This window comes from Grampus griseus (assembly GCF_964374135.1).
Source record: "Grampus griseus genome assembly, chromosome: 12".
Classification (NCBI taxonomy): Eukaryota; Metazoa; Chordata; class Mammalia; order Artiodactyla; family Delphinidae; genus Grampus; species Grampus griseus.
Window position 1 is genome coordinate 765,842 of NC_139006.1, and position 26,320 is coordinate 792,161.

Consider the following 26,320-nt stretch of genomic DNA (forward strand, 5'->3'; position numbering starts at 1 on the left):
TCACCTGGCCTCTTATCAACGTCTACTGATTAAAAAACCCAGGTCGGCGTCAATCCCACCTGGAATTCAGCTCACCTCCGGCCTGCACCCTTCTGCCTTCTCATCCACTCTACGTAAAAGCCAAGAGAGGGCTATTGCAACCTCATTAGGGCTTCCCCACCCTGAGAATTAATCCCACACTCCCTCCCATGGTGTGCAGGACCCTCTCGCCATCCTGCTGACCATGTGTCCTGGTGCCCACCCTCTCGCCCACCCGCACCAGCCCCTGACCTTCAGCTTCCCTTGTCCAAACCGAGCTCCATGCCCCTCAGCCCAGGAGCCCCGCCCAGCCTGGCTGCTTCCCAACCCTTGGTCTTGGCCCTGCCCAGCCACAGCCCACCAAAGCCTGGCTGTGTCTCCTCGCACGACGCAGCTCTACCCATCACTGTCTCACTGGTTTGCCTACTTTTTCCTGCCTGTCTCCCCGCTCCGTCACCAGTTGGGATGCGAGTGAGTCCTTGTGCCCAGGGCTGGGTCTCCTTCACTGCTGCGTGCGACTGCCTGTCGACGTTTAGGTTTACTTACAGGATAAACAGCTGGATCATTTGGGAAAAAGGGGGCCTCTGTGCTGTGCTAAGTGCTGGGTCGGTGGGGGGCATCAAAGGGAGGCAAGCCGTCCATTTGCTGAAGTGTCTTTTGATGAAAACGAGTGTCCGGGTGCCGACCACCGTCCCAGGTGCTGGGATTCGGCAGGGTACGCACGTCCCCTCATCCCCAGGCTAGCAGTGTCTGGGATGGGGGATAACCAGGGAAGGGAATACAGAGATGTGACATCTGAGCAGACGTGAAGGAGAGGAAGCGAGCTGTGTGGCTACGGGGAAGTGTTCCCGGCGAGGGAACAGCAAGTGCAAAGGCCCTGTGGCAGGAGCCCGTGAGCAGCCCTGGCCCGCGTGCTCCTCCCCCGCCTTCCTGGAACCCCTGCTCCTGCCCAGATGGCCCTTGAAGCCACCGCTGAATCCGATCCGTCGTTAACACAGATGGCCACGCAGCCCTTCTGATAGACTCAGTCCAATTAGAGGAGTAATTCTGTGGTCTCGGGGCTAATTTACATTTCTGTGATTGTCGAAATGCCAACTGCTCATCCAGTAATGAGGAAAGTCCTCCAGCCAATTAGGGGGAAATGAATCCGTCGCGTCCGTTAGGTTTAATAAAGGTCAAGACAGAATCAAGAGGCACGCGCCTGGTTAGGCAAAGCTCTGCCACACAGAAATTGGAAATCGTTCGCTTCTCTATTTTAAAATGTTCCGACTCGCTGCCTTCCCAGGGTGTTACAGGCAAACCTCTCAGCACGGAGGGCCTTCAACTCCCGACCCTCTGAGGGGCTGTCTTAGCGCTAGACATCTGGGGGCCGGGTGGTAGGTTTTCCCTATTCCCCAGGAGTCGATCGTCACAGGCTCTTGTCCTGCCAGAGCAGGGAAGGGGCCTCGTTACTCGTGGAGGAATCCACGCTGCTCCATGGGCCACACCAGAGGGGCTGTGGGTGTCCCCCAGGCTGGTCCTGGACCTTTCTTGGTGGTAGTGGGAGTAGACTGTGAAGTCCCATCTGGTTCTGCTTCAGGAAGGGCTTGTTCTAGTCACAAGTGGGTCTGTCTGCCTGATAAGGTGAGGACGCGCGTCCTCTCCCCAGTAGCCCACAGGGGGACCCCTCGCCTGCCCAGCCAGCCTCCGCTCCCCCAAGCAGATGACCCAGGCCTCCAGACAGCGGAAGCAGATGCAACGCGGGGGAGGGAAAGTCTCATCCACTTGAGTGTTCTGTGGAAAAGCCCCTGTGGCTACATGGGGTCTTCAGATGTCCCCTTGAGACTTGCCTTTGGAGGTGGTCCTGCCCGTCAGCCACCTGGGCCACCTCCTTTCTGAGCCTCAGTTCCCACTTCTGTCCCCAAGGGGCGTATAGGACGCAACTCCTGGGGCCGGCTGGGGATTAAATGAAACGTGGCCAGCATGTGACGGCACTCATTGTTTGTGCAGGGATTTCTGGAATACTATTTTTCTTCCCTTTATAAGAGTGACTTTTATTAGAAAAACACAAGGTCAGCTAACAGGAACAAAATTAAGTCACCCAGGATTCTGTCTCTGTCTTCGCCAGGGTGGACATCCTCTCAGAGGTGCCTTGCGGGTGTCTAAGATTCTCTCCACGTGCACGTAATGTGCGCCCATTTTCGCTTATGTTTTATATATGTGTACATTTCTGGAAAGCCATGACCCCGACAGTTACTCGACGGTGGGTTTCTGTCTGTAATGCGGCCGCCCCTCCACACGGCACAGCCCTGAAGTCGTGTTCTCATGTCTGGATCTTCCTTCATGTCTCAGCATTTCCTCAGGATGAGCTTCTAGAAATGGAATTGCTAGATCAGCTGAAACACATAATTTTACAGCTTTTGATACAATTTGCCAAATCCCCCGCCCTGCCCCCCACAAAAGTCTGTGTGTGTCTGTGGTGTGTGTGTGTGTCTGTGTATGTGGTATGCGGTGTGTGTGCTTGGTGTGTGTGTGTGGTGTGTGTGTGTGTGGTGTGTGTGTGGTGTGTGTGTGGTGTGTGTGTGTGGTGTGTGTGTCTGTGTGTCTACATGTCTGTGTGTGGTGTGTGTGTGTCTGATTACGTGGTGTGTGTCTGTGTATGTGGTGTGTGTGTGGTGTGTGTGTGTGGTGTGTGTGTGGTGTGTGTGTGGTGTGTGTGTGTGGTGTGTGTGTGTGGTGTGTGTGGTGTGTGTGTGTTTTCTCAAATGGTACATGAGGAGGCAGTTTCCCAGGCATATAACACATGTGATCTGATTAAATATAATCTTCCTTTTTTCATACATGACAGACACACAGGGAACGTCTTGTTGTTTAACTTGCTTTTCTTCAATTACTAATGAGGTTAATTTTTTTTTTTTTTGCGGTACGCGGGCCTCTCACTGCTGTGGCCTCTCCCGTTGCGGAGCACAGGCTCCGGACGCGCAGGCTCAGCGGCCATGGCTCACGGGCCCAGCCGCTCCGCGGCATGTGGGATCTTCCCGGACCGGGGCACGAACCCGCGTCCCCTGCAACGGCAGGTGGACTCTCAACCGCTGCGCCACCAGGGAAGCCGGAGGTTAATATTTTTGTACATTTGTTGACCATATATTTTTCTTTCTTTGCTAATTTTTTTCTCATGACGTCCCTCATTTTCTAGTAGATTTTAAGAGCGCTTCATACATTAGGGATATTAACTCTTTCCTGTGTGACACGAGTGCTTTCCTTGTTCTTAATTTTACGATGTTGACTTTTTATAGAGAGAATTTTTTAATGTAAGTACCTACTTTTTATTAAATGGCTTGTGTATTTGCTGTCCTTCTTAGAAAGGCCTATTTGAAAGACTATTTGACCACATTTCCTTCTGACACTTTTCTAGTTCCTTTTTTACATTAAAATCTTTAATCCACTTGGAATATGTTATTTATGTAAAGTTAGGTTGTGATATTTCTTTATACCGTTTTAAATGATGGACTATCTCTTTTCACACCGTCCGCTAAGCATTCCCTCCTTTCCCCCGTGAGAAAGGCGGCCTTTACCATATTCTAAGTGCTTCTAGATACGCTTGTGTCTGTTTTGAACTTTTTACTTTTAGCCATTATCTCCTGCTTTATAAAATATGCTAATGTCCAGCAATTGAATGCTTCCTCCTTGTCATTTTAGAATCTTCCTGGCTGCTCTCTTGCTTTTCCTCTTTTGTATGAACTTAGAAACATTTTATCAGACTCTGTCCACCTGTACATCAGTTGAGTTTACAGAGTGTCACACAGGAATGGATGGGAAGATAGTCCTGGGCCCTGAATCCCTCGTGTTCTATGACCCTTTGCCTTGTATTCTTCTCGAGTGCTGGCGTACGTCATCAACCTGAGGCTTCTGTTTTACGGATCCAGAAAGTGCTCGGGTTCTTAGTATGTGGCCTCACCTGATCTGGAAATCCTGTCGGATGCCTGGTGAGGCTGTACCGTCGACCCTCCAGGTCTCTTCAGATCTCATCCACTTTACCACATCTTCCTCATCCTGCCATGTGTTCTGGGTAATGTCCTCAGCTCCATGTTCCAGTGAACAAATTCTACCTTCAGCCAGGTCCAGATGACTATTTGAGCCACCTACTTAGCGTTGCCTTTCAACTTTAATGAATGCATCTTACATTTATGAGATCTTCCGGTGGTATTTTCCATATCTGCTTGTTCTTTTTTATAACTGCCTGTTGTGATTCATACCTCCTGTTCTGTACTGAGGAGTGCTTTTCCCTCATTCCTCATCTCTTTGAAAATGTTAATAGTCTGCTTAAGACCTGCTTAGTCACTTTTTCTCTCTCTCTTTCCTTGGGTTTAAATCCACCCATCTTTGGATTTGTTGGTGACTCTCCTGGAATCCGGTTTCCTTGTGTGCTGTATCTTCACAGCACACTCACTCATTCCTGGGAGGAAGTTTCAGGTTATCTTGTCCCCAGATCCATGGCTCAGAATTTAGTGGCTTAGGGTTTTTTTTCCTTTTTTTCTTTTTATTGAACCATAGTTGATTAGCGATAGTTTTCACCCTGAGATCTCCAGTTTCATTTCTCATGCAGAGAACCAGATTGATTCCAGGTGCTGTGTACATGTCTGCTTCCTCTCCTGGTAGATTATTTCTGGCTGAACCCCAGGGATCAGTCAGAGCTGGTTTCGCCTTCTACTCTACAGGGAGCCTAGTCTCAGCCCCAGGCTGCACACAGGATCCTGGCTACACGTTCAGCCCCGCCCCTCGTAAGGGTTACATGCATTTGCCTTAGAGCTTCCGCCACACTTCCATCAGCGCATTTATGCTCTCTCTGAGCTAAGCGGAATTTCATCTTGTTTTCTAGTATATATTTTTAACTTTTAAAATCATTTTGTCTATCATTTCTATATGTTTGGGGCAGATAGGGGAGATTTTCACATCCATGATATTAGCTAGATGTCTTCTTTGTCATTTCAGCCAGCTACAGTGGGCTTGGTTCCATGGGAATCATGACCTAACAAGTATAGCCTCACTTCTGTTTGAGGACAGAAAACTCAATAAGACGTGGTCCACCCTCAAGTAGTGTTCAAGGGACACAGCTTCTGAAGTAGACGATTACGCCAAGTGCTCAAAGGACTAATGAGAAGGTGGGGAGAGGGACGAGAAGCCTCAGCATTTAGCACAGCTGTTCTCAAATTGCAGCCAACATCAGAACCCCCCCCCCCCCCCCGCCAAAGTCCTTATTAAAACATTCCCAGAGTTTCTGGTTCAGCAGGAATGCAGCCGGAGTGCAGCCTGAGAATCTACATTTCTAAGGAGTGTTGGGGGGTGCTGATGCTTCTGGTCCAAGGACCACACTTTTTTTTTTTTTTTTTTTGGCCGCCTTCCCCAACCAGGGATTGAACCTGGACCCCTGGCAGTGAGAGCACCAAGTCCTAACCACTGGACCGCCAGGGAATTCCCCAAGGACCACACTTTGCGCACCACTTGTTTAGAAGGAAGGAAACTGGTTTTTTCTTTTCTTTTTTTTTTGAGAAGTTCAAAGCATTCAGTGAAACAAGTGGGAGGAATCTGGAATGAAAGCTCAGCTTGAAAGCTTCTGGCATAAGAACAGAACACTGAAACAGCAGTTTTCATAGCATATGTGTGTGTATATATATATAACCTCAGATAGTCCGGGAAGAGATGTGTTCTTGTCAAAAATTTATGAATCGAGCCCAACTGAGCCCTGGGAGATGGGACTTGCTTTTCCAAAGCTAAATCCAGTCAAATTCTGCCCCTGGAGATGAATCATTCCCGCAGAGCGAGGAGTCTGTGTGACGAGAGGGAGGCATCAGCCTTGGCTGCCCTGTAGGAATTATTTCCTGAAATTGGACCTGGGCTGGGGAGGGGGCAATTGAGCAGATTGTAAATCTTTTTTAAAAATTAGGTTCCGATGTGAAATCTCTAAACATGAGGCACATCGTTTTCTTCAGGGTGAATATAAAGCCCTGTTTTTTTGTTAAAGGTGGAAACTCTGTACGGCCAAAAGGAAGATGATGGTTGGTACCTCTTGGGTATGTGCCAGGTGTGAGGCAGGATGCCTGGGTTCCTGTCAGCCTCAGCCTGGACCACTGGTGCACCCGACCTTTTTCCTTGAGACCTGGGCTAGGAACACTGAGCTTGCTTCGCCTCTCAATTTGATTTCCTGATCTTAATACAGCTTTGCACATTGCCTAGAGTCATGTTGATTGTATGCACTAATGCGGATGAATGGGTGGATGGATGGATGGAAGGATGGATGGATGGTGGTTGGATGGATAGATGAGTGGATGGATAGATTGGTGGTTGGTGGATAGGTGGTGGATGGATGGATGGGCGGATGGATGGATAGATGAGTGGATGGATAGATTGGTGGTTGGTGGATAGGTGGTGGATGGATGGATGGACGAGTAGATGGGTGGATGAATGGGTTTATCAATGAGTGAATGGGTGGTGGATGGACAATTTGATCGGTTTTAGATCCATGGATTATTACAAAGGTAAAGAAGAGAGAGGCCAACCTGAGTAGATGTTGGCCATAGCTTGACAGGCAAAGTCCCATCCTCAGTATTTTCAAGGTGAAAAGCAGCTTCTATCATGTTCAGTGGATCCCAACACCCAGAAGGAAACGTGTGTGTTCATCACATGTAAACCTAGGAGTTAAGAACTAAGTTATCCCCAAGTTGTCCTCACCGTTTACAAACGCAGGCTAGCCCAAGGACGACAAGCCCAGAGACTCAAGAAGATGTTCCTCATAATACACAGCCTGGACAAAGCCAGCTTTAAACTCAGAACAGCACTCAGCAAAGACGTCAGCTTCCGCCCCTGTGGCTCTCTCAGGCCCTGCCAGTGAGTCCCCTGCTCACCGGTCCAAAGAGAAAACACACTCCCCACAGACTGTGGCGCCCCTTCCCAGAGAGGTGGTGAGGGCACACGGATCTCAGGAGGAAGATGCCCAGTGAATGCCAGGGACACATCGACGGGAAGCCAGGATTGGGTGCTGCAGGCCTGGGGACCCACCGACATCTGCCATGAGCCTCCTGCCATAGAAAATCCCTTTCAGGGCTGCAGGGTGGCTCAGCGAGGAGATGCCAGGCTGGGCTCCCACACCCCACCTCCAGCTTCCCCACTCTGCTTCCCCTGTTACACTGCTTGTTCGGAACCAAGGAATTGACTCACGCGGATGAGCCCACATGGGAGAAGCCTCGGAAACGCCAGCCCCTCCCCAGCTCTGGCACGGACGCCCCTTAGAAGGGATGAATGGAGGTGGGCCGTTCTGGACCTCTCATTTGCTTCTCCAGCCTTCGCTCAGCACGTGCTCCTTCTCTTCCACGGGGTCTCCCACGCAGGCGGATCGCCCCCCTCCATTTTGCTTCCCTCCCCTCCCCCTCCCCTCCCCTCCCCTCCCCCTCCCCTCCCCCTCCCCTCCCCTCCCCCTCCCCTCCCCCTCCCCTCCCCTCCCCCTCCCCTCCCCTCCCCTCCCCTCCCCCTCCCCCTCCCCTCCCCTCCCCCTCCCCTCCCCCTCCCCTCCCCCTCCCCTCCCCCTCCCCTCCCCCTCCCCCTGCAGCAAATCTCCCCTGTGTGACCGCAAGCCTCCCTTTCCTAGAGGCCAGCACCAGCCCGCCCCATTAGGTGTGGCCTCCCACCCCGCCCCCCACTCCCAGATGGGGCAATGCGGGGAGCGGGCGGCAGCTCCACCCTCAGGCCTGAGCAGGGACATTCTCCCACGCTGTCCTCGGCGCCCGCGCCCACGCTCCTCCATCCAACAAGCGCTGGGAGAGCACGTATCCGCCACGAAGTGCCGGGTCCCCAGGGGCCGTGTGGAGCCGCCAGGCCTGTGCCCCGCTGCCTGCAGCGCCTGAGACGGAAGCCAGGCGTGAACTCCTGCGCGCATGCAGCGAGAGCCGGTTGCTGACTAGAGCGATCAGCCTATCCTGATACCGCAAAGGGTCGTCTCTCCATCCTCAGGTCTAGGGCTCAGAGACGAAACGGCCAGCTGGGGCCATCGGGGTGGATGTGGGACGTGCCGGCCTGGGCTGGGCCCTCAGGGAACCCAGCGGCGTGAGCTCCCCGGATGGTGGGAGAGGATGTCTGCTTGGGTGAGCCTGTCCACGTGGCAGCTGAGGCAGCTACCAAGAAACAGCCGTCACCAGGAGCCGAGGGCCACGCTCAGAGAACCCTTCCAGCCTGGACGCACAGCAGAGTCCGCGGAACAGCCGTGACTCCGACGCCACCAGGCATCTCTGCGCACACGGGGAGGGCTGATACAGCTGCAGCTCAGGATGCGTGCCAGGGATGGTTTGTGTTACTGAAAGCCTCCCTGTGTCACCTGCAAATCATGTGAGAAAGACTTGAGGGTCCCGAGCAGGTTGCCTGTGAAACTGACGACTTTTGTTATGCCTAAGTGGCCCAGGCGGGGCCCACGGTGCCTGACTGGGGTGTGCACCCCTGAGAGCCAGAGTCTGGGCATCATTCCCTCCCAAGTGGCCTTAAACAGGCTGGACCAGAGAGCAGTCACGAGGACGCTGGCAAGGCCACCAACAGCAGCAGAAGTTTCTCCCAGGCCTGCACATGGGAACCAGCAGCTTCTCAGATGTCCCAGCCGCACACTCTGAGTTTGCCCAGCAGCTAGAATCTTCCTCCAGGGCAGCTGGAGAATAATAATGGGGACAGGCCTCTGTGGAGTGGCCAGGCGCACCCTGCTCTGTGAGATGAAAGCTGAGAGGGAATTGGGGTCGAAGGCCCTGCTGTCACCTCCTATCCCAGCCCCCAGGTAGCCGCCAGCCCTGGCCAGCTGTTTTATTGTTATTCAGGTATAGAGCGGCCAGCGGATCAGGAGACCACGTCCACTGACGGGAGGGGGTTACTCCCAGCTCCCAGGAGGACGGGCCACGGGGAGGTCAGGAGGCAGAGGGTGGGGTGCACCGGGCTCAGAGCCTTTACTGGGCTTCCCAGGGAAGGATGCCTCAGGGGGGCCCAGCAGTGGCTGGCTGAGCCATTCCCGGGGCTCTGGGGCGTGGAGCTGGCCCTGCCCTGGGGGTGAGAGCCCACGGGGGGGGGGCCGGGGAGGGCTCGGGCTGGCTGGGTTACACGTGACAGGGGCGCTCAGATGAGTGGCTTACAGCCTCCTGGAATCCGGAACCTGGGAGAGGCCATCCCTCCGGGTCAGCGAGTCCCCAGACGTCAAAGTATCAGAATAAAGAAATTTAAGACAGTTAAGGGAATTCCCTGGCAGTCCAGTGGTTAGGACTCCGAGCTTTCACTGCCGAGGGCCCAGGTTTGATCCCTGGTCGGGGAACTAAGATCCCACCGGCCTCTTGGAGCCAAAAAAAAAAAAAGACACAGTTACTACACAGGCCAGCCGTCCTCTCCCCTCTGCGTGGCTCCCCTCTGGCCTGTCTCGAGTCTGTGCAAGCCCAGGCCAGCTGTCTCGTAATGAGCCAGCATTATAGGTCATGGACGTTTGCATTTGGGCACATGAATCAATGCCCTCTTTTCCAATGCCCTTTGGGGTGATCCTTCCCCTGAATAATCCTGAAGGAGGTGGTGTCCCCAGGCCTGACCCAGCCTGGCAGTGGCCGCGTGCATCAGGCTGGGCCACCAGCGGTGCTCCCCAGGTTCTCTGAAAGTACAGGAAGGATGGACAGGTGTTTGGGGAGGGGCTCAAGGCTCAGACTGCCTGCGTTTCCAGGCTGAGGGACCAGCCCCGTGGTTTTGTTTTGTTTGTTTGTTTTGTTTTTCGGGGTGGTTTTGGCCACGCTGCGTGGTTTACAGGACCCTAGTTCCCCAGCCAGGGATTGAACCCTGGGCCGTGGCAGTGAACGTGCTGAACCCGAACCCCCGGGCCGCCAGGGAGTCCCCGCAGCCTGGTGGTTTACCCGTTCCCCTGTTATCCGGCACTGTTTCACCAGCCAGCGCCCACCTGTGGAGGGATTAGATTCGTGACCAGGAGCTCGGCCACCGGGGCACCTCCCGCCAGGTCTCCCAGAGGCGCCTCTCAGCTGTGATCAGGGAGGGTGGGCTGGGCTTGAGCTTCCGCACTGCTGACCGGCCCCCAGGCCACTCTGAGGGGAGAGGAGCTGCAGCAGCCCCGGCCGCTCTCCAGCTTCGCCGCTGGGACCCCTGAGGCCTTCGGGGTCAGCCCTGAGGCAGCAGACGCCCGACCCCCATTCCTCCTCCATCCCCCTCGGGGACCAGGGCTGCGTCTGGAGAAGCAGCTGCAGTTGTTTGCTGGGCCGCCAGCTCCAACGGACCTGAGATTTGCTGGGTCTCTGCTCTGGGCCCGGAGCTCTTTATTTCGGGTCCAAGATGTGTCAGCGGCCTTCTGTCCCAGTGGCCGGCGTGCTGAGCCCTAGGGCTCCGGCAGAGGCCCCGGGGGGCTCCTGGATGTCCCTCCTGAAGTCCCCCCACGGGGCAGGGGCTGCTCCACAGAACAGCTGCACGCCCACAGGGCGAGCTGTCCCCAGCGGCAGGTGTGAGTGTGCGTGTGCATGCGCGTACGTGTGTGTCCTTTCCCACCCACCTGGCCGCCCTGCGAGTCTCACTGCAGGATTGAGCTGCGGGCCCCGTCGCCTCTCTGGGGAACCCAGTTGGAAACCCTGGTTGCAGCAGCAGAGACCTCCGTGTTCAGCTATATCCAAACAGAACCGCGGGGCTTGCTCCTTCCGCCTCCCCAGGAGGCCCCTGGGACAGCACGGCCTCCCCCGAGCGCAGATTCGGGCCCCAGGGACCCGACCATCGGACCATCAGTTCTGATGTGGTCAGCAGGGGTGAGAATTTTAACCTCCACCAGGAGATGCTACCGCAGAGCAGACTGGGAGCTCCTGCGCTGGCAGCGCGGCAGTGCCCCTCCGTGTCCCTCAGCCCTCACGGGAAGGCTCACGGAGAGGCAGGGCCAGCGAGGGGCCACGTGCCACGCTCCTGGGCTGTGCGGCCAAGGGGATGAACTCGGAGTCCAGAGAGGCGTCTCCGTACAAAGGATGCACAGACACGTGGCCTCTCCCGCCAAGGGGCCGGGACCATTTTCCTTCTCCGGAGGCACTGGCTTTCTAGTAGCAGGGCTCTCCAGAAATGTCGTGTTGACCATTGTGGTGCAGGAGGAAGATGGGGAAGGAACCACGAGAAACGCAGCTTGACTCACGATGGACGTCCTAAGAGCGTCGATTCGAGGGAAGGCGCTCAGGCCCCGTCGCCCGCTCTGCCGTCCCCAGGCCCCACGCGGACCCGTCCCCGGGTCCGGGCCCCGCCCCTCGGCTCCTGTCGGCCCCTGTCGGGCGCGCGTTGCCGGGCGGCTGGAGGGTTAAAAACCTTCACAGGCATTGCTGCTGACGGACCGTTATTTCCGGGCTTTGTAAGAAGGGCTCGTGTATAAAGGCTGCTGCTCTGGAATCCCAGCCTCAGAAACCGGCAGCAAGGCTCCGGGAGCTGAGATCTGCTGGCTGAGGGGCGGGGCTCCCTCTGGGCGGGGTGTGCGCCCCCCCACCCCCCCACCCCCGTGCCCTTCGCCCTCCCTCCAAGCCGCTGCCTGAAGGCCTGACACCTGGTCCTCTGCCTCGTGTTTGCTGTTTCTGTTTGGGTGGCAATTAACCAGGTCGATTGAGATAATTAGTGGTTGAGACACAGGGTGGGTGTGACAGGAACACTTAGATCGTGTGAATCGTCCCGTGACGCCTTTCACAGCTGTGGGTGAAGCAGAAACTTCAGGGTCTTCGTGCAAGCATTCTGAATCCCTGTCCCACCACGAACCAGCTGTGTGAGCCTGGATGTGTTTCTTAACGTCTCTGAGCCTCAGTTCTTATTTTCGTCTGCAGCGAGGGCGAGGTTAATCCCCTGCTCGCCCCCGCATGGCATTGTTGGGGTTTATCGTCATCCCACTGCTACCTCCTGGTCCAGCTTTGTCAGCTGGGAATGCGGCAATGGAAAACCCCACTGACCGAGGCTTACATTTTAGTGGGGCAGACAGACAACATGGAATCAGCAGGTAAATGGTGTCACATGTTAGAAAGACACAAAAGCCACAGAGGTAGACAGGGCTGGCTGGGGAATGAGGCTTGAGGGGCTGCGCTTTAAATGGGGTGGTAAGGAGGGAATCCCGGAGGAGGTGACATGCGAGCACAGTTGAAGGTGGAGAGGCGGCCAGGCAGGCAGAGCTCGGGGAGGGCGTTCCCGCCAGAGGGAGCAGCCGGCACAGGGGCCCTGGCAGGGTGTGGGGTGGGTGCTGAGACGAGCAGGGGCGAGGGGAGGTTCAGAGGCCTGGACGGCTGGACAGAAGCCCCGGCCCCGGCTGGAGACTAGGCAGGCACGGACAGCAGGGAGGCCCCTCAGGAAACATGCGGTGACGGTGGCCACAGAGGATGGGCAGGGGGACCGGGCGCTTGCCCTGCGGGTGTGCAGAGCCTCCTCTGTTTGTTTCAGTGTTTGGCCTCCTGGAAGGTTCCCGGCTCACCAGGTGACCACCTGCGCTCCCAGCCTCCTGGGCAGCTGGGCCCCGTGCCGGGGTTTGACAGAGGTGTGTGAGCGGAAGTGGTGGGAGTTGGGCAGGGCCCTCAGCCCTCCCCCTGCGGCCCCACCTCCAGCCACGTGGAAGCAAAGCCACGTGGAAGCAAGACCGCGTCTGCAGCTCGGGACCTGGGCGTAAACTTGCCGCGTCTCTGATACAGAGTGTGCGCGGTTCTCACCATCGGGCGGAGGCCGTGGAGGCTGCCTGCTGAGCCTGCAGGGTGCCAAGCAGTGGTCCCGAGTGGCCCTGAGCCGGGCCAGGGGAGAGTGTGCTGGGCACGCGCTCAGTGAGCCACGAGGAGCGGGCAGCCTCTCCTCCCTCGCTCGGGTGATTTCTTATCCCAGCCGTGGGTGGTGTCAGGAGGGGCCGCCCGTTACCTGCTGTGAGACTTTCCTGTCTTCCTCTGTTTTCCTGGGGCAGAGAGTAGGGCCGATGGAGCAGGCAGGGCTGGGCCGTGCTCTTCCCCGAGACGGGGGCTTGGCGTCTGTGGTGGGTGAATGGCAGCCCCGGAGACCTCTGCCTGGAAGCTGTGAGGGGTCTCAAGATGAGATCCTCCTGGAATTAGGGTGGGCCCTAAATCTGATGGCTGCTGTCCTTACCCGAGAGAGGAGAGGGGAACTTGAGACACAGACCCATGGGGGGGAGGCTGCGTGGCGGGAGGGATGGGGCCACAAGCCAAGGGCACCTGGGGCCACCAGAAGCTGAGAGAGGGAGGTGGGACCCTCCCCTGGAGCCCCAGAGGGAGCGGGGCCTCAAGGGCTGTGAGAGAATGTGTCTGTTGTTTACACCTGGTCTGCGGTCCTCGTTACGCAGCCCCAGGAAACGAGCGCCGCCTCTAGTTGGTGTGAGCTCTAGCAGGCCCCGCCTTCCACGCCTCCCGTGAAGCCAGCCCCACTTCTCAAGCCCCTCCTCATGGGCCCCAAAGTGGGTTCTGCAAATTCAGGCTGGAGCCCCGAGGCATCAAGGCCACTCCGCGCGGTCGCTGTCTGGGAGGAATGGGCCTTGATGAAGCCAGCACCACTTAAACTGGGCGTAAGGCAGAACGTTTAGGCTGAAGAAGGCTAGACAAGAGGCCAGAGGGACCCACGGAGTGAAATCCATGCCCAAGACTGAGAAACACCCAGTTGTATTTGTCAACAAGACTTCAGCTTGAAGTACTCGTGCCTGCCAACTTACCACGATGATTTAGCCCAAGAAAGTGTTTCTGATGTGGAGTGCAGCCTTGATTTTAATAGTGAAGAAACTACAGGAGGAAAATCTAAATGTCTAATAACTGGGGCAATGGGGAAGTGAATTAAGGCCCATCCTCTCTGTGATAAGAAATGACAACTTTTGGACTTCCCTGGTGGTGCAGTGGTTAAGAATCCGCCTGCTAATGCAGGGGGCACGGGTTTGATCCCTGGTCTGGGAAGACCCCTTCCACCGCAGAGCAACTAAGCCCGTGCGCCACAACTACAGAGCCTGCGCTCTAGAGCCCGTGAGCCACAACTAATGAGCACGCGTGCCACAACTACTGAGGCCTGTGGGCCTAGAGCCTGTGCTCTGCAACAAGAGAAGCCACCGCAATGAGAAGCCCACGCACGGCAATGAAGAGTAGCCCCCTCTCGCCGCAACTAGAGAGAAGCCTGCGTGCAGCAACAAAGACCCGACGCAGCCAAAAAAAAAAAAAAAAAAAAACCCACAACATTGTAAATCAACTATATTGCAATACAAATTATTAAAAAAAAAAAAGAGGGCTTCCCTGGTGGCGCAGTGGTTGAGAGTCCGCCTGCCGATGCAGGGGACACGGGTTCGTGCCCCAGTCCGGGAAGATCCCACATGCCACGGAGCAGCTGGGCCCGTGAGCCATGGCCGCTGAGCCTGCGCATCCGGAGCCTGTGCTCCGCAACGGGAGAGGCCACAACAGTGAGAGGCCCGCGTACCGCAAAAAAAAGAAAAAAAAAAAAAAAAAGAAATGACAACTTTCAAGTGTGGCTGCATGGACAAATGTTTGTGAACTGATGTTATGTTTCAACTATAAAATACAACAGTTTCCAGAAGACAGTGGCCGTGTGGGGGAGGTGTGACCAGCACTGCATTGACATTAAGAGGCTGTGGGATCAGTCAGGCCTGGTCAGGTCCCGTGAGCTCGTGTGACTGGCTTAACCTCTCTGACCCTCGGTATCTTCTTCTGTACAGTGAGGAGAACATTGCCTGTGGTACCCGTCCTTCCTGGGTCCTGGTGGGTTGAGTGAGATGAGGCGAGTAAGCACATGCCTGGCATTTCCAAAATGTCTGAATTAGAAGAGGCTTAGGGGTAAGAATCTGACCGAAGAGAGCTTGGGCCAAGTTGATCAGACTGAGTTGTTCATGGTGAAGTCGACCTGGTGGGTTGCACCGCATTTTTTCAGTGGGATGGGGTAGGGTGGGATAAGATAGGGTAGGACATTAGTCTGGGTTATCCAGAGATGATAAGGAATTGGCCCACACAGTTACGGAGGCTCAGAAGTCCAAGACCTGCAGTTGGCTAGCTGGAGGCCCAGGAGAGCTGAGGGTGTGGTTCCAAACCAAGTCTGAAGGCAGGAGAAGACCAGCAGCCCAGCTCGATGACCGTCAGGCAAAGAGTGAACTGTCCCTCCCTCAGCCTTTCTGTTCTGTTCAGGCCTTCAACTGATTGGTTGGGGCCCACCCACACTGAGGAGGGCAATCTGCTTTACTCAGCCCACCAACCTGTGTTCATCTCAGCTGGACACACCCAGAGCCGTGTGAACCAAGTATCTGGGCGCCTCATGGCACAGGTAGGCTCGCATAGGCTGGGGTAGAGTAGAACAGACGAACACGACCCGTGCCTAGTGAGGCTGAGTTGTGTCGGGTGAGGCAGCGCAGAAGCAAGCAGGCATGAAAGGAGCTCCTGATGCGACAACGTTTCTATCGCAAGTGAGGGTCCTAGCGCTTAGGGGCTTCGGGGAGCCTTATTTGCAGAAGAAACAGCTGTTTGTTTAGACTTTTTCTTTAGACCGAGACTGTGTCTGGGGTGCTTGAAGCACTGTTTGCATAGCAAGCTGCTCTTTTTTTAAAATATAAATTTATTTATTTTATTTTTGGCTGCATTGGGTCTTCATTGCTGCACAGGGGCTCTCTTCTCTAGTTGCAGCGAGCAGGGGCTACTCTTCATTGCGGTGCTCAGGCTTCTCATTGCGGTGGCTTCTCTTGTTGTGGAGCACAGGCTCTAGGCACACGAGCTTCAGTAGTTGTGGCACGCGGGCTCAGTAGTTGTGGTGCGCAGACTCTAGAACACAGGCTCAGTAGTTGTGGCTCATGGGCTCTAGAGCACAGCCTCAGTAGTTGTGGCGTGAAGGCTTAGTAGTTGTTGTGCACAGGCTTAGTTTCTCCGCGGCATGTGGGATCTTCCCAGACCAGGGCTCGAACTCGTGTCCCCTGCGTTGGCAGGTGGATTCTTATCCACTGCGCCACCAGGGAAGTCCCGCAAGCTACTCTTTTAAAATTAGACTGTAGGTTGGTTCTTCCAGCTGCGGGGGGAGGACAGCTGCTGGAGGGAAGTAACCCCTCTCAGGCCAGGCTCTGGGCCCAGAGCAAACACTGAGTGGTGGCAGGGGCCATAGGAAAGGGATAATAATGAATTGTCAGGATATCAGAAAAAAACCCCTCCATTGTTTAGATCGTGGGACGTGCAAGAGAAATGCAATTCGGTGGGAAATCCAGAAGGGGAGGCAGCCTTGCCCCCAGGCTTCGGTGGGCTTAACCCAAAGCCACGGCTTCTCTTTGGCATCTTCCGCTGGAACGGCCCAGGCGGCCGGGCCTCCTTGCCCTCTGGAAGGCCTGTCCCGGGGATCTGAGAACAGGGGATGCGGGGAGGGAGGAGGGTGCCCTTGGCCCCGGTGGCTGCTGGGAGGGGCGGGCCCACCATCCAGACCCGGGTCCCCACAGGTGTGGCAGTGCGGCGGCAGCATGGAGGTTCTGCCCTGCTCCCGCGTGGCCCACATCGAGCGTACCAAGAAGCCCTACAACAACGACATTGACTACTACGCAAAGCGCAACGCCCTGCGGGCGGCCGAGGTGTGGATGGACAGCTTCAAGTCCCACGTGTACATGGCCTGGAACATCCCCATGAGCGTAAGCTGGTGGACCGGGTGGTGAGGAGGAGGGCTGGGGGCGGGGCTGCCCCCGGGGACAGCCTCAGTGGTCATCCGAGGCACAGCCCGGCCACGCGAGGTGGGGCCTCCTGGACAGCTCAGCCAGGGTGAGGCTCAGGGACGTCATGACCTTCACCAAGCAGAGCCCGTTTCCAGCAGCTGCGACGCTGGTTGGCACGCCTCCCTCCCGCCCCGAGAGCTCCTTCCCTCCATGGTGTGAGCCCCCGAGCGGCCGCAGACGTGGCACTGCGGGGTCGCAGTTGCTGCTGCGCTGAGAGCTGCCCCAGCGTGACCACAGCCCCTCCTGGGACTCATAGCATACCCCTTGCCACGCAGAAGCCTCTCCCCGTAGTTCTGCACGAGGCCACGGTGATACGATGACCGTAATGATGACCCCATCACTTCCACGCGGCAGATTGGGAAACTGAGGCACACGAGGGTGCGCAGCTGAAAATAGGCAGAGCCGGAATGTAACTCGGTCCCCCGCGGGACCCTGTCACGAGGCTCTCAGGGCCCGCCTGCTGTGGGGGTGGCGGCTTCTCCCACGTGTGATGTCTGCAGCCAGATCTGCCTGCCCTGCAGGGAGCGGGGGCAGGAGGGGTCTGTTCGAGGGGTCTGCCTGTGGCCGGCGGGAAAAAGGATCTGGGTGTGAGCCAGAGGGTCCTAACCAGGGCCTGGGGGGCGGGGCAGCCCGGAGAAGGGGCTTGGGCGTACACGTGTGTGTGCACTGTGTGCATGGGAGTGCTGAGGACAGGCTGCCCATTCCGCTCACCCCCACTGGCGGCAGGCCCAGCCCCACGCACTTCTGCTCCCCTGGACACGGGAGGATTCGCGTCTCTGGGGTAGACTCATCCTGGGAGCACCCACCCGCAGGAGGAGCTTGACCTTTTATTAGGACACACACAGGCACGCGTGTGCATGGATTAGGACACACACACATAGGCACGCGTGTGCATGGAGCTTGACCTTTTATTAGGACACACACACACAGGCACGCGTGTGCATGGGGCTTGACCTTTTATTAGGGCACACACACACAGGCACGCGTGTGCATGGGTTTCTAGCTGTCAGCAGATAGAGCTGCGTGTATATAACAAAAAAGTTAAGAGACATTATCTTCATTACGTGCGAAGCGTCCTGGTATTTTAAACATCTTCACTGCAACCTCCTGAACTGAGTCGGATTCACGGCCCCATGTCTGGGTGATGCCGCCTTGTAGGTGGGGGGCTCCCAAGGTCATTTACTCCCACGTCCAGCCCAGGGTCTGCCCTTCACACCAGGCCCACGGTCCTTCCTTAGCTGGTATCAGAGCCTCGGGGACCTGGGCTTGGGGAGGGGCTTTCTCAAACCCACCCACGTCCCCCACCTGTCACAGAGTGTCAGGGCCCCCAGGACCACCCTCAGGTTCAGTGTTTGGCGACAAGGACTCAGAACTCAGAAAAGCTGTTACGTGGGGGCTGTGGTTTATTATAATGAAAGGATATGACTCCCGGGGAGTCACAGAAATCGCGCTTAATTCTCCCAGCTGCGATGTGTGACAACATGTACAGCGTATCACCAACCCGGGAAGCGCACCCGAGCCTCGGCCTCCAGAATTTACCGGGGCTCACGTGCCCGGCCTTGGCCTCTGGCCCCTGCAGAGGTCAAGCTGATGCCCCACGGCGACCCCCGTAGATCACCCTGGAGCACAGACGACCTGGCCCGGCCCCCGTAAACAATACTCGGGGTGTTTGAAGTCACCTCCCGGGAGCTGGCTGCGGGCAGGTCTTTCCTTCGGCGGGTGCAGGGTGTTACGAGCCGGCCCACACACACCGCCGGTGGCTGTCTGTCCAGGCCGGCCGCTCTCCAGCTGGTCCTGCTGCAAACAGGCCTTTCCCATCGGCCCCGCCGCCCTGGACCTTCCAGGAGCCTGGGAGGGCAGAAGGCCCCCAGATGAGGCTCGGGGCTGGGAAGCCCTGAGCGCGGGCACGCTCCTGTGATGGGGGGCCTGGGGCTCCCCAACCCCCCGGGCAGAGGCCTGGCTGGTGCGGGCTCTGCACACCGCAGCGCCCATCCCGCCTCGCTTCCGGCTTCGCAGAACCCCGGCGTGGACTTTGGGGACGTGTCCGAGCGGCTGGCCCTGCGCCGGAGGCTGAAGTGCCGCAGCTTCAAGTGGTACCTGGACAACGTGTACCCGGAGATGAGGACCTACAACGACACGCTCACGTACGGAGAGGTACCGCCTCCGCGGCATGGCTGCGCCCTGCACCCGCGCCGCGCCCCGCCTCCCGGCATCCTGGCCTGTCCCCGGGCGCACGCGCACGGACAGCAGCCAGCAGAGCGCACGGGCACACTCACACCAGTGTAAGAGCCGCAGGGACACACACTCGTGCCTGCATACCGAGGTACACAAAGCAGATTCAGAGACACGTGTGTGCATACGTATCTGTGTCGCACACGTGTGTTTATACATGCCCTCATGCACATGCATATGGGTGTAAGTGCACACAGACACAGAAGTGTACATTTGCACACTGTTCTGCTCACAGACACACAGAAAGCTACCTGTACATCTTCACCTGTGTATGCAGACCCCACCCAAGCTGCCTGCCCTGCACGGTGCAAATACTTGTTACTGAGACAAAATGGCACGTGAACACATAAGCACATATGCGCAGAGCCCGGCACACGGATGCGTTCACACACACAGCGTGTCTGTGTGCCACAATGCCTGCATGCGAGTGCACGACAGGACACACAGACTCACACCCGTACAGGCACCAGCTGTGGAAGACCCACGTGTCTGCACCGGCCCCCACGTGCACAGCCACGCACACCTCTCCTTAAAGCCGGGGGAGGGCACTGCGTTCCTGCCCACTCGTCCTGGTCTGTGCTGGGGGACAGGCCTCCCCCTACCCCAGGCCTCAGCTCCTCCACGGGGACCCAGGCTCCCCAAGGTGAAGGAATGCATGAACTTAGGTGGGCCAAGCAGAAGTGATACTGGGGGCGGGGGATAATCCCAGGAGGCCCGTCTGTTCCTGGAGCTCCTGGTACACCCCCAAGCCAGATTCCTGCTCCTCTGGACACAGGGGTTTCCCACGTGACAGGGAGCTCCACGGGTGCACATCAGCAGCGTGGGCGGGAGGCCACTGTCCTCCCAGCCCCTCCCAGGCTGCCCTGCGGCTCCTGACCATGATGAGTGAAATTCATGCATCGCCCGCCCACAGAAGCCGTAACGTTAGGGACTTCGCCAGCTGACAAGGTTGGGGTGGGAGTGCTGTGTCAGCTAGTTAGTGCTGCCAAACAAACATCCCCAGAACACAGAGGGTTCGGGCAGCGCCCCTGTGCCTGCTCGCAAGTCTAGGGGTCATCCGGGCAGCCCTGACCTCGGCCAGTCTGACATCAGGTCTCTGGGGACAGGCTCACCCGCACACCTGGAGGGTGCCTGGCTGTCAACAGGGCACTGGGGCGCAGGTGACATGTCTGTCACCCCCAGCGGGCAGCTGGCTTGTTCTCAGGGTAGAGTCAGGGGTCAAGGCAGAGCGGGGGCTGCAGGTGTCCTGCGGCTCAGAGCTGCACACAGCCATCTCCGTTGCGTCTATTGGCTGAGCAAGCCTCCAGGCCAGACCAGACTCGGGGGCTGTGGGAGTAGCCCCCCGACCCCCGGTGAGGGGATGAGCCGCAGTCACGCGGCAAAAGGCGTGAGTGTGGGGAGGCTGTTCCCGGGAGCCAGCCAGGCCCTCCTCGCTGTTTTCCGAGGCTTCCGCTTCTGTGGTGAGCCCTGGGGAGGGTGGCTGGGTCCACACACGCACGCACGCGCGGCACATCAGTCCACGTCGCCCCCAGAGCCAGGCCCGGTCATCCCTTCCGAGGAGCCCAGCCAGTCCCTCCGCAGCCAGCCCACCGGCCAGGGCACTGTCCCCTCCCTCCTCCCCCCCCACCTTTCCCCTCCTCGGCCTCCTCCCCCCTCCCTCTTCTCGCCCTCCCCCCTCCCTCCTCCCCCTCCCCCCTTTCCCCTCCTCTCCCCCCTCCCCCTCCCCTTCTCGCCCTCCCACTTCCTTTCCTCCCCCCTCCCCCCGTCCCTCCTCTTACCCCAGGAGGGCCACCCCTTCCTGCGACCACGGGTCCTGGGCAGGGGACAGGTCGGTAAAGCTCCCTCTAGCCTGCCTCTGCACTTAGCACCCTTGTGACGGGGCCTCTGCTTTGATTTCTGGTCGTAGGTGAGAAACAGCAAAGCCAGCGGCTACTGCTTGGACCAGGGGGCAGAAGATGATGACCGTGCCATCCTGTACCCCTGCCACGGGATGTCCTCCCAGGTAGGGGTGGCGGTGACGTTCCTGAGGGACACAGCCCCGAGCACAGGTGGAGGTGGCTCCCGGGGGGCAGAGGCAGGCCTGCCGGGGCATTCTGATGCCGCTGGCTGTGAGCTCAGGCCCTGGGTAAATTAAGAGCAACGGCTTTGCTTTGGGCGAATCACCTGACACCCATGCCTCAGTTTCCCTGTTCATCGAGGGGATGATCACGGTACCTATTTCTCAGGGCTGCCGTGTGGACTGAAGTGGAAAACGAGGGTAAATGGTAGCCACAGTGTAGACGTAACCCAGGAAGTATCACATTAGCCACCAGTTCTTATCACCTGGAGGGCTTTAAAGCCAGCCACTCGGGTGTCCAGACCCCAGGCAGGTGTGTTTCCAGAGGTGGCGGGGCTGGTGTGCTGGACCCCGACGCAGCCTGATGTTTCCAATCCCAAGAGGACCCGCCTTCTGCTTGCAGTGACAATGCTTATTCTCAGTGGGTGGGATTTAAATTAACCCCCGAAATGACACTCGGCCCCCTTGAAGCTCTCTGAACCTGCTCCCGCTCGGGGACATCCACACAGCTGCGCAGGGGTCCATCGCGGGTGGGGGGTGCCAAGCCTGTGGCGGCGGAGAAGACCGTGCTCCCCTGGCACCCCTGCAGCCTCTTCACAGGACCCCTGCTGGCACGTGGCCTTGCCTTAAGAGAGCGAAGCAGAATCACCCGTCGAGGTGCAAACGTGGGCTCCCGGGAGAAATCCAGTTTGCTGGGCCCTCAGCTGCAGGAGGGGAATCCTCTGGCCGGTACAGGCCTGAGGTGAGAGGCCACGTCTGTGGGGCGTCGCCGAACATGCCCTGCTCCTCTTCGACTCCAGGTGGCTGGGTAGACGGTGGTCCTTTCCCAGCAAGCCCTGCTGTGGAGCGAGCAGCGTGGGGCCAGCCGCGGAGGTGTCTGGGGCAGCGAATCGCGTGGCTGAGTGAGGTGTGGGTGTTCCAAGGACGCCGCGTGACGCCTGGGGGAGCGCCCCCCTCCACCTGCGAGTGGACCCTGGGGCGGCCGGCAGAAGCGGCCTCGCTGCTGGAACCAGGGTGGATGTGGACACAGGTGGACGGGGAGGCCAGTCCACAGGACCGTGCCCCACGGAGAGGTCGGTTGGACCCATGTGCCCACCAGGCCGGACACGCCCGTGGTGGTGTCTCCTTTGCAAATGACTTCAGTCGGTTTGGTCTCAGTGGAGGCTGCTGAGGTGTTCATGGGGACAAGCTACATCCCCAAACCCCGATCCCCGGCTGTGTTAGTGTCCTGGGGCCAACTGGGAACTGGTTTAAATGACAGGTGTTTATCCTCTCAGCTCTGGAGACCAGAAATCTGAAATCACGGCCTGGGCAGGGCTGTGCTCCCTCCTGAGGCTCTAGGCCCACCCTTCCCGCCCCGGTGGTCCCACAGTTCTTGTCTGGTGGCCGCATCCCTCCAGGCTCTGCCTCCGTCATCGCGTGGCCTGGGCGGGCCTGTGGCTGAGTCTTCACCCTGCCTTCTCCTTGTGTCTCTGTTTTCTCTGCTTATCAGGATACCAGTCATGTTGGATTAGGGCCGCCCTGACCCAGTATGACCTCATCTTACCTTGAGCACTTCTGCAACGATCCTATTTCCAGATAAGGTCACATTCACAGGTGCCAGTTAGGACTTCAACATGACTTCTGGGGGGGAAGCAGTTCAGCCTACAACATAAAGAAAGCCAGTCTCGGACCAAAATCTGCACACGTACAGATGGTTAGTAAACAGTCTTCAGGGAGCAGACACAGACCAGTGCATGGACCCCTCACGATGGGGCCCAGCCCTCTGTCCTCTGTCCGCTGCACTGGCCTGACCAGTGTGAGTGAGAGGGACACGGGGCAGGCGCGTCCACCCCCGTGTGGGCATGGGACCCCTCCTGGGCTGGACTCGACATAGCCTGGGGGTCGTTAGGAGGCCCTTCCTTTAACCTGTCAGGTTTTATTCTGACCACTTTCAAGCTTCCAGAAAAGTAGAAAAGTCTTCAGATGACCAACCACACACTCATGGGGTCGGCAAAGAGCAGCCCGCCGGCCAAAGAAAAGTTTTTACCTTTTTACAGGTTTATGGAGGGAAAAGAAGGGAAAACACGTGCAGCAGTAACCGTGAAGCACACATGCTTGTCCCTGCCCCTCACAGACACGGCTCTCCACCCGATCCTGACACAGTGGTGTTCAGATCGGGCCGTATTTGCACCATTTATTTTTTCCGAGTCATTTTAAAGCACGTTGCAGGCGTCAGGTCCTGTCACCTCACAGTATTTCAGAGCGCATCTCTAAAAGCACGCGGCTTCCCCACAAGCCAGCGGCAACGCCTGTGGTCACCGAAGCCCTTCCCAGCCCGGCTCGCTGCCCCGCTCGGCGTCTGGGACAGACCTCCCTGAGCACGGGCCGTGCTGGCTCCCGGCACTGAGGCTCCCGCTTCCGAGCTCCGCCAGGGCTTACCTCCAAGGCTGAAGCTACAGGTGGCAGGGGCTCCGGCTGGGAGCTTGTGCTGGACATTTCAGGGGCTGCGGACCCCATATTCAAATCTCCGTGGCTTCAGAAAGTTTACAGAGAAGGGACACGAGCATATCTGTGACCACCTGTCCCCAGGCAGAATGGCCCGCCAGGACCACAGTCTTTATTTTACTCACAGATCTGCAGCAGGACCCGCTCTGCACGGCACTGCCCAGGCCACCCGGCAGGCTGGTGAGGCCACGTCTGAGCCACCGTGAGCTGCCGCTCCGGGGCCTCGGCCCCTCCGCACACGGCCTCCCCCTGCTGCTCGGGCCTCCTCACCCTGGAGACGTGGGAGGTGCCACGCGCGTTTACGCCCCGCCCCCAGGAGGACGCAGGAGAGAACGTGGGCCCCATGCTAAGTGGGGGTGGCAGAGTCGCAGGGCCGCGCGAACGTGCAGGGGAGGTGCTGCGCCACCAGGTTGTACTGGAAACACAGCAGAGGGCGCGCGAGCGCCCACTCTTCTGGGAGAGAAAACGCGAGAAAGGAGAGGAGAGAAGCACTTGACCGACCCCGGCACCTGCTGTGCTCAGCCTGCACTCCACACGCCTGTGGGTTCCCCACGGTGGCCCTGCCCGGCCGGCACTGTCATCATCTCCCGCTCACAGATGAGGAAACCGAGGCACAGAGAGGTGGCGTGACTCGCCCAAAGCCACACAGCCGGGGAGCGGAGGAACCTAGAGCACTGGTTTCCTCGTGGGTGCACAGGCGTTACTGAGCTGGTGTTTGGCAAATGACGTGACCTGGAACCATGAACTTGGGGCGGCCTCCGGTTCGAGGGCAGACGGGCGGCCCGGGGCATGTGTGAATTCCTCCTCGTCTGAGGCCGAGGCTCTGGGCCCCATGGAGGGAGGGGTCCGAGCAAAGCTCTGGGGAAGGAGTCCGAGAGCATCCCGCTGGGGGAATTTGTGGAAGAAAGGGGGCTGGGGCCGCAGGGCCACCGGAAGGCATCCCCTGTGGGCTCCCCGCCCTCGGCCTCTCAGGCGCCCTGGGGCCGAGGGGGCTCCTTGGGGCCCGGCCCCTCCCCAGCAAGGCTGGCCCCTGACCGGGCTGGGCCCGCCCGCGATGCCCCACCTATTCCCTCCAGGGCCTCGGGTGGCCCCTGTGAGGCCAGCCCCGGCCCACCGCCCGCTCCGCCTCTCCCCAGCTGGTGCGGTACAGCGCCGAGGGCCTGCTGCAGCTGGGCCCCCTGGGCTCCACCGCCTTCCTGCCCGACTCCAAGTGCCTGGTGGATGACGGCAGGGGCCGCACGCCCACCCTGAGGAAGTGTGAGGACGTGGCCCGGCCAGCGCAGCGGCTGTGGGACTTCACGCAGGTCAGCGGGCTGCTGGGACCCCGGGCCGCTGGACCAGCCTGTGGGGAAGCCGAGGGCAGCGGGGGCTGCAGGGCTCAGGGGCTGGACCAGCTGCTCCCACGTGACCCCCTCACGGACGTTAGGGGACCTGCCAGGGAAGGGCCGGGCTGTTCGCAGCCCCGTGGCTGCCTCTTCTGGCCTCCTGGGGAGGGGCTTTAGGCAGAAGGGATGGGGTCTGACTGCCCCGGAAGCCCCGCCCCAGCTGCTGGCCAAGTGGGGCCAGACTGGACTCCCCAGAGATTTGTTGAAATCGACCCAACTCCTCCCACGCAGGAGACCCTGGGACAGATGCGTGCACGGTCCTGTCTGGGGGCTCCCGGTTACAGGAGAGGCTGCAGGGATGAGCTGTCACTGTCTCAAGTGGACCCAACAAGACCAGCGGGTCCCCAGGAGGCCGCGTTTGGAGCCAGGACGCTGAGGGCCAGCGTGCATGGGAGGGACCTGTCTGGAGAAGGATAGAGGACGTACAGGACATGAGCTTGGGGGTCCTTGGGTTTGGGCCAGGGCCCTTGATGTCTGGGGGACCAGAGGGCCTGCAGAGGTGACTGATGGGCAAATCAGACATGCCAGGGGTCAGGGGGACAATTCTGGGGGAGAAGCCCGTCTCAGCGGCCCTGGGGTCCACTGTCTTGATCACTCCTGGGACTCCAGGAGAAGGGAGATGGCTGACGGGGGCGGGGGCGAGAGGACAGAGGGATTGGGGGACAGAGGGATGGGGGATAGGGGGTCAGGAGGGACCGAGGGATGGGGGACAGAGGGACTGGGAGAGTCAGGACCCCGAGTCTCAGGTGGCCGTGCAGTGACCCGCTTGGCCTTGGTATCACCCCCACTCCTTGGAAGCTCTTGCGATGGGACCCCCGGGCTGACTGGGTCTCCCTCCCGTGCAGGGCGGTCCCATCGTGAGCAGAGACACAGGCCGGTGCCTGGAGGTGGAGATGTCCAAGGACGCCAACTTTGGGCTCCGGCTGGTGGTGCAGAGGTGCTCAGGGCAGAAGTGGACCATCAGAAACTGGATCAAGCCAGGGCGGCACTGACCCCCAGGCTCACCCTGTGCCCCCGCCCCAGCGCAGACCCCGAGGACCTGGGGCAGGCGTGGGGCCCCTCCCACTCAGCCCACCACTGGAACCCAGAGGGCCCTGGCCGTGCCCGCATCCCCTCGGGGGGGGGGACCTATTCTCAGCTGCCGGCGGGCCCTGGGGACATGGGGACATGGGGACCTCTCCCCCTCCAGCAGCGCGGACCCCCCGCAGCTGGCGGCTCTGCCTGAGCGCGTCAGCTGACCGCCAACTCCAGACCTGAATCACGTGCCTTTTCTACGGTATTCCTGTCGAGCCGCCAGTGGCCACCTCCTTGCATGTGCTGAAGCTCCCGTCCATCCCCCAGGCAGCAATAGCCCCCTGTGAACTCCGAGCTCCTGACCTCTCCGTCCCTTGGCGGGGCTGCCCCGGTGACCACCTCCATCTAAACCGAGCGGAG

General features: G+C 58.7%; 1 protein-coding gene across 1 annotated transcript in view; it reads left to right on the forward strand.

Annotated features, from left to right (window-relative positions):
• The window catches only part of GALNT9 (polypeptide N-acetylgalactosaminyltransferase 9), a gene marked incomplete at both ends in the record, with an annotated part of 90,848 nt that extends 64,970 nt beyond the window's left edge, over positions 1 to 25,878 (forward strand). Inside the window, 5 exons of the mRNA XM_082667171.1 lie at positions 16,460 to 16,645; positions 18,743 to 18,880; positions 20,865 to 20,960; positions 24,638 to 24,805; positions 25,732 to 25,878. Of these exons, the coding sequence (XP_082523297.1) occupies positions 16,460 to 16,645; positions 18,743 to 18,880; positions 20,865 to 20,960; positions 24,638 to 24,805; positions 25,732 to 25,878 (735 nt within the window). The remainder of the gene's footprint in view (positions 1 to 16,459; positions 16,646 to 18,742; positions 18,881 to 20,864; positions 20,961 to 24,637; positions 24,806 to 25,731) is intronic.
• Between the last annotated feature and the right edge of the window lie 442 nt (positions 25,879 to 26,320).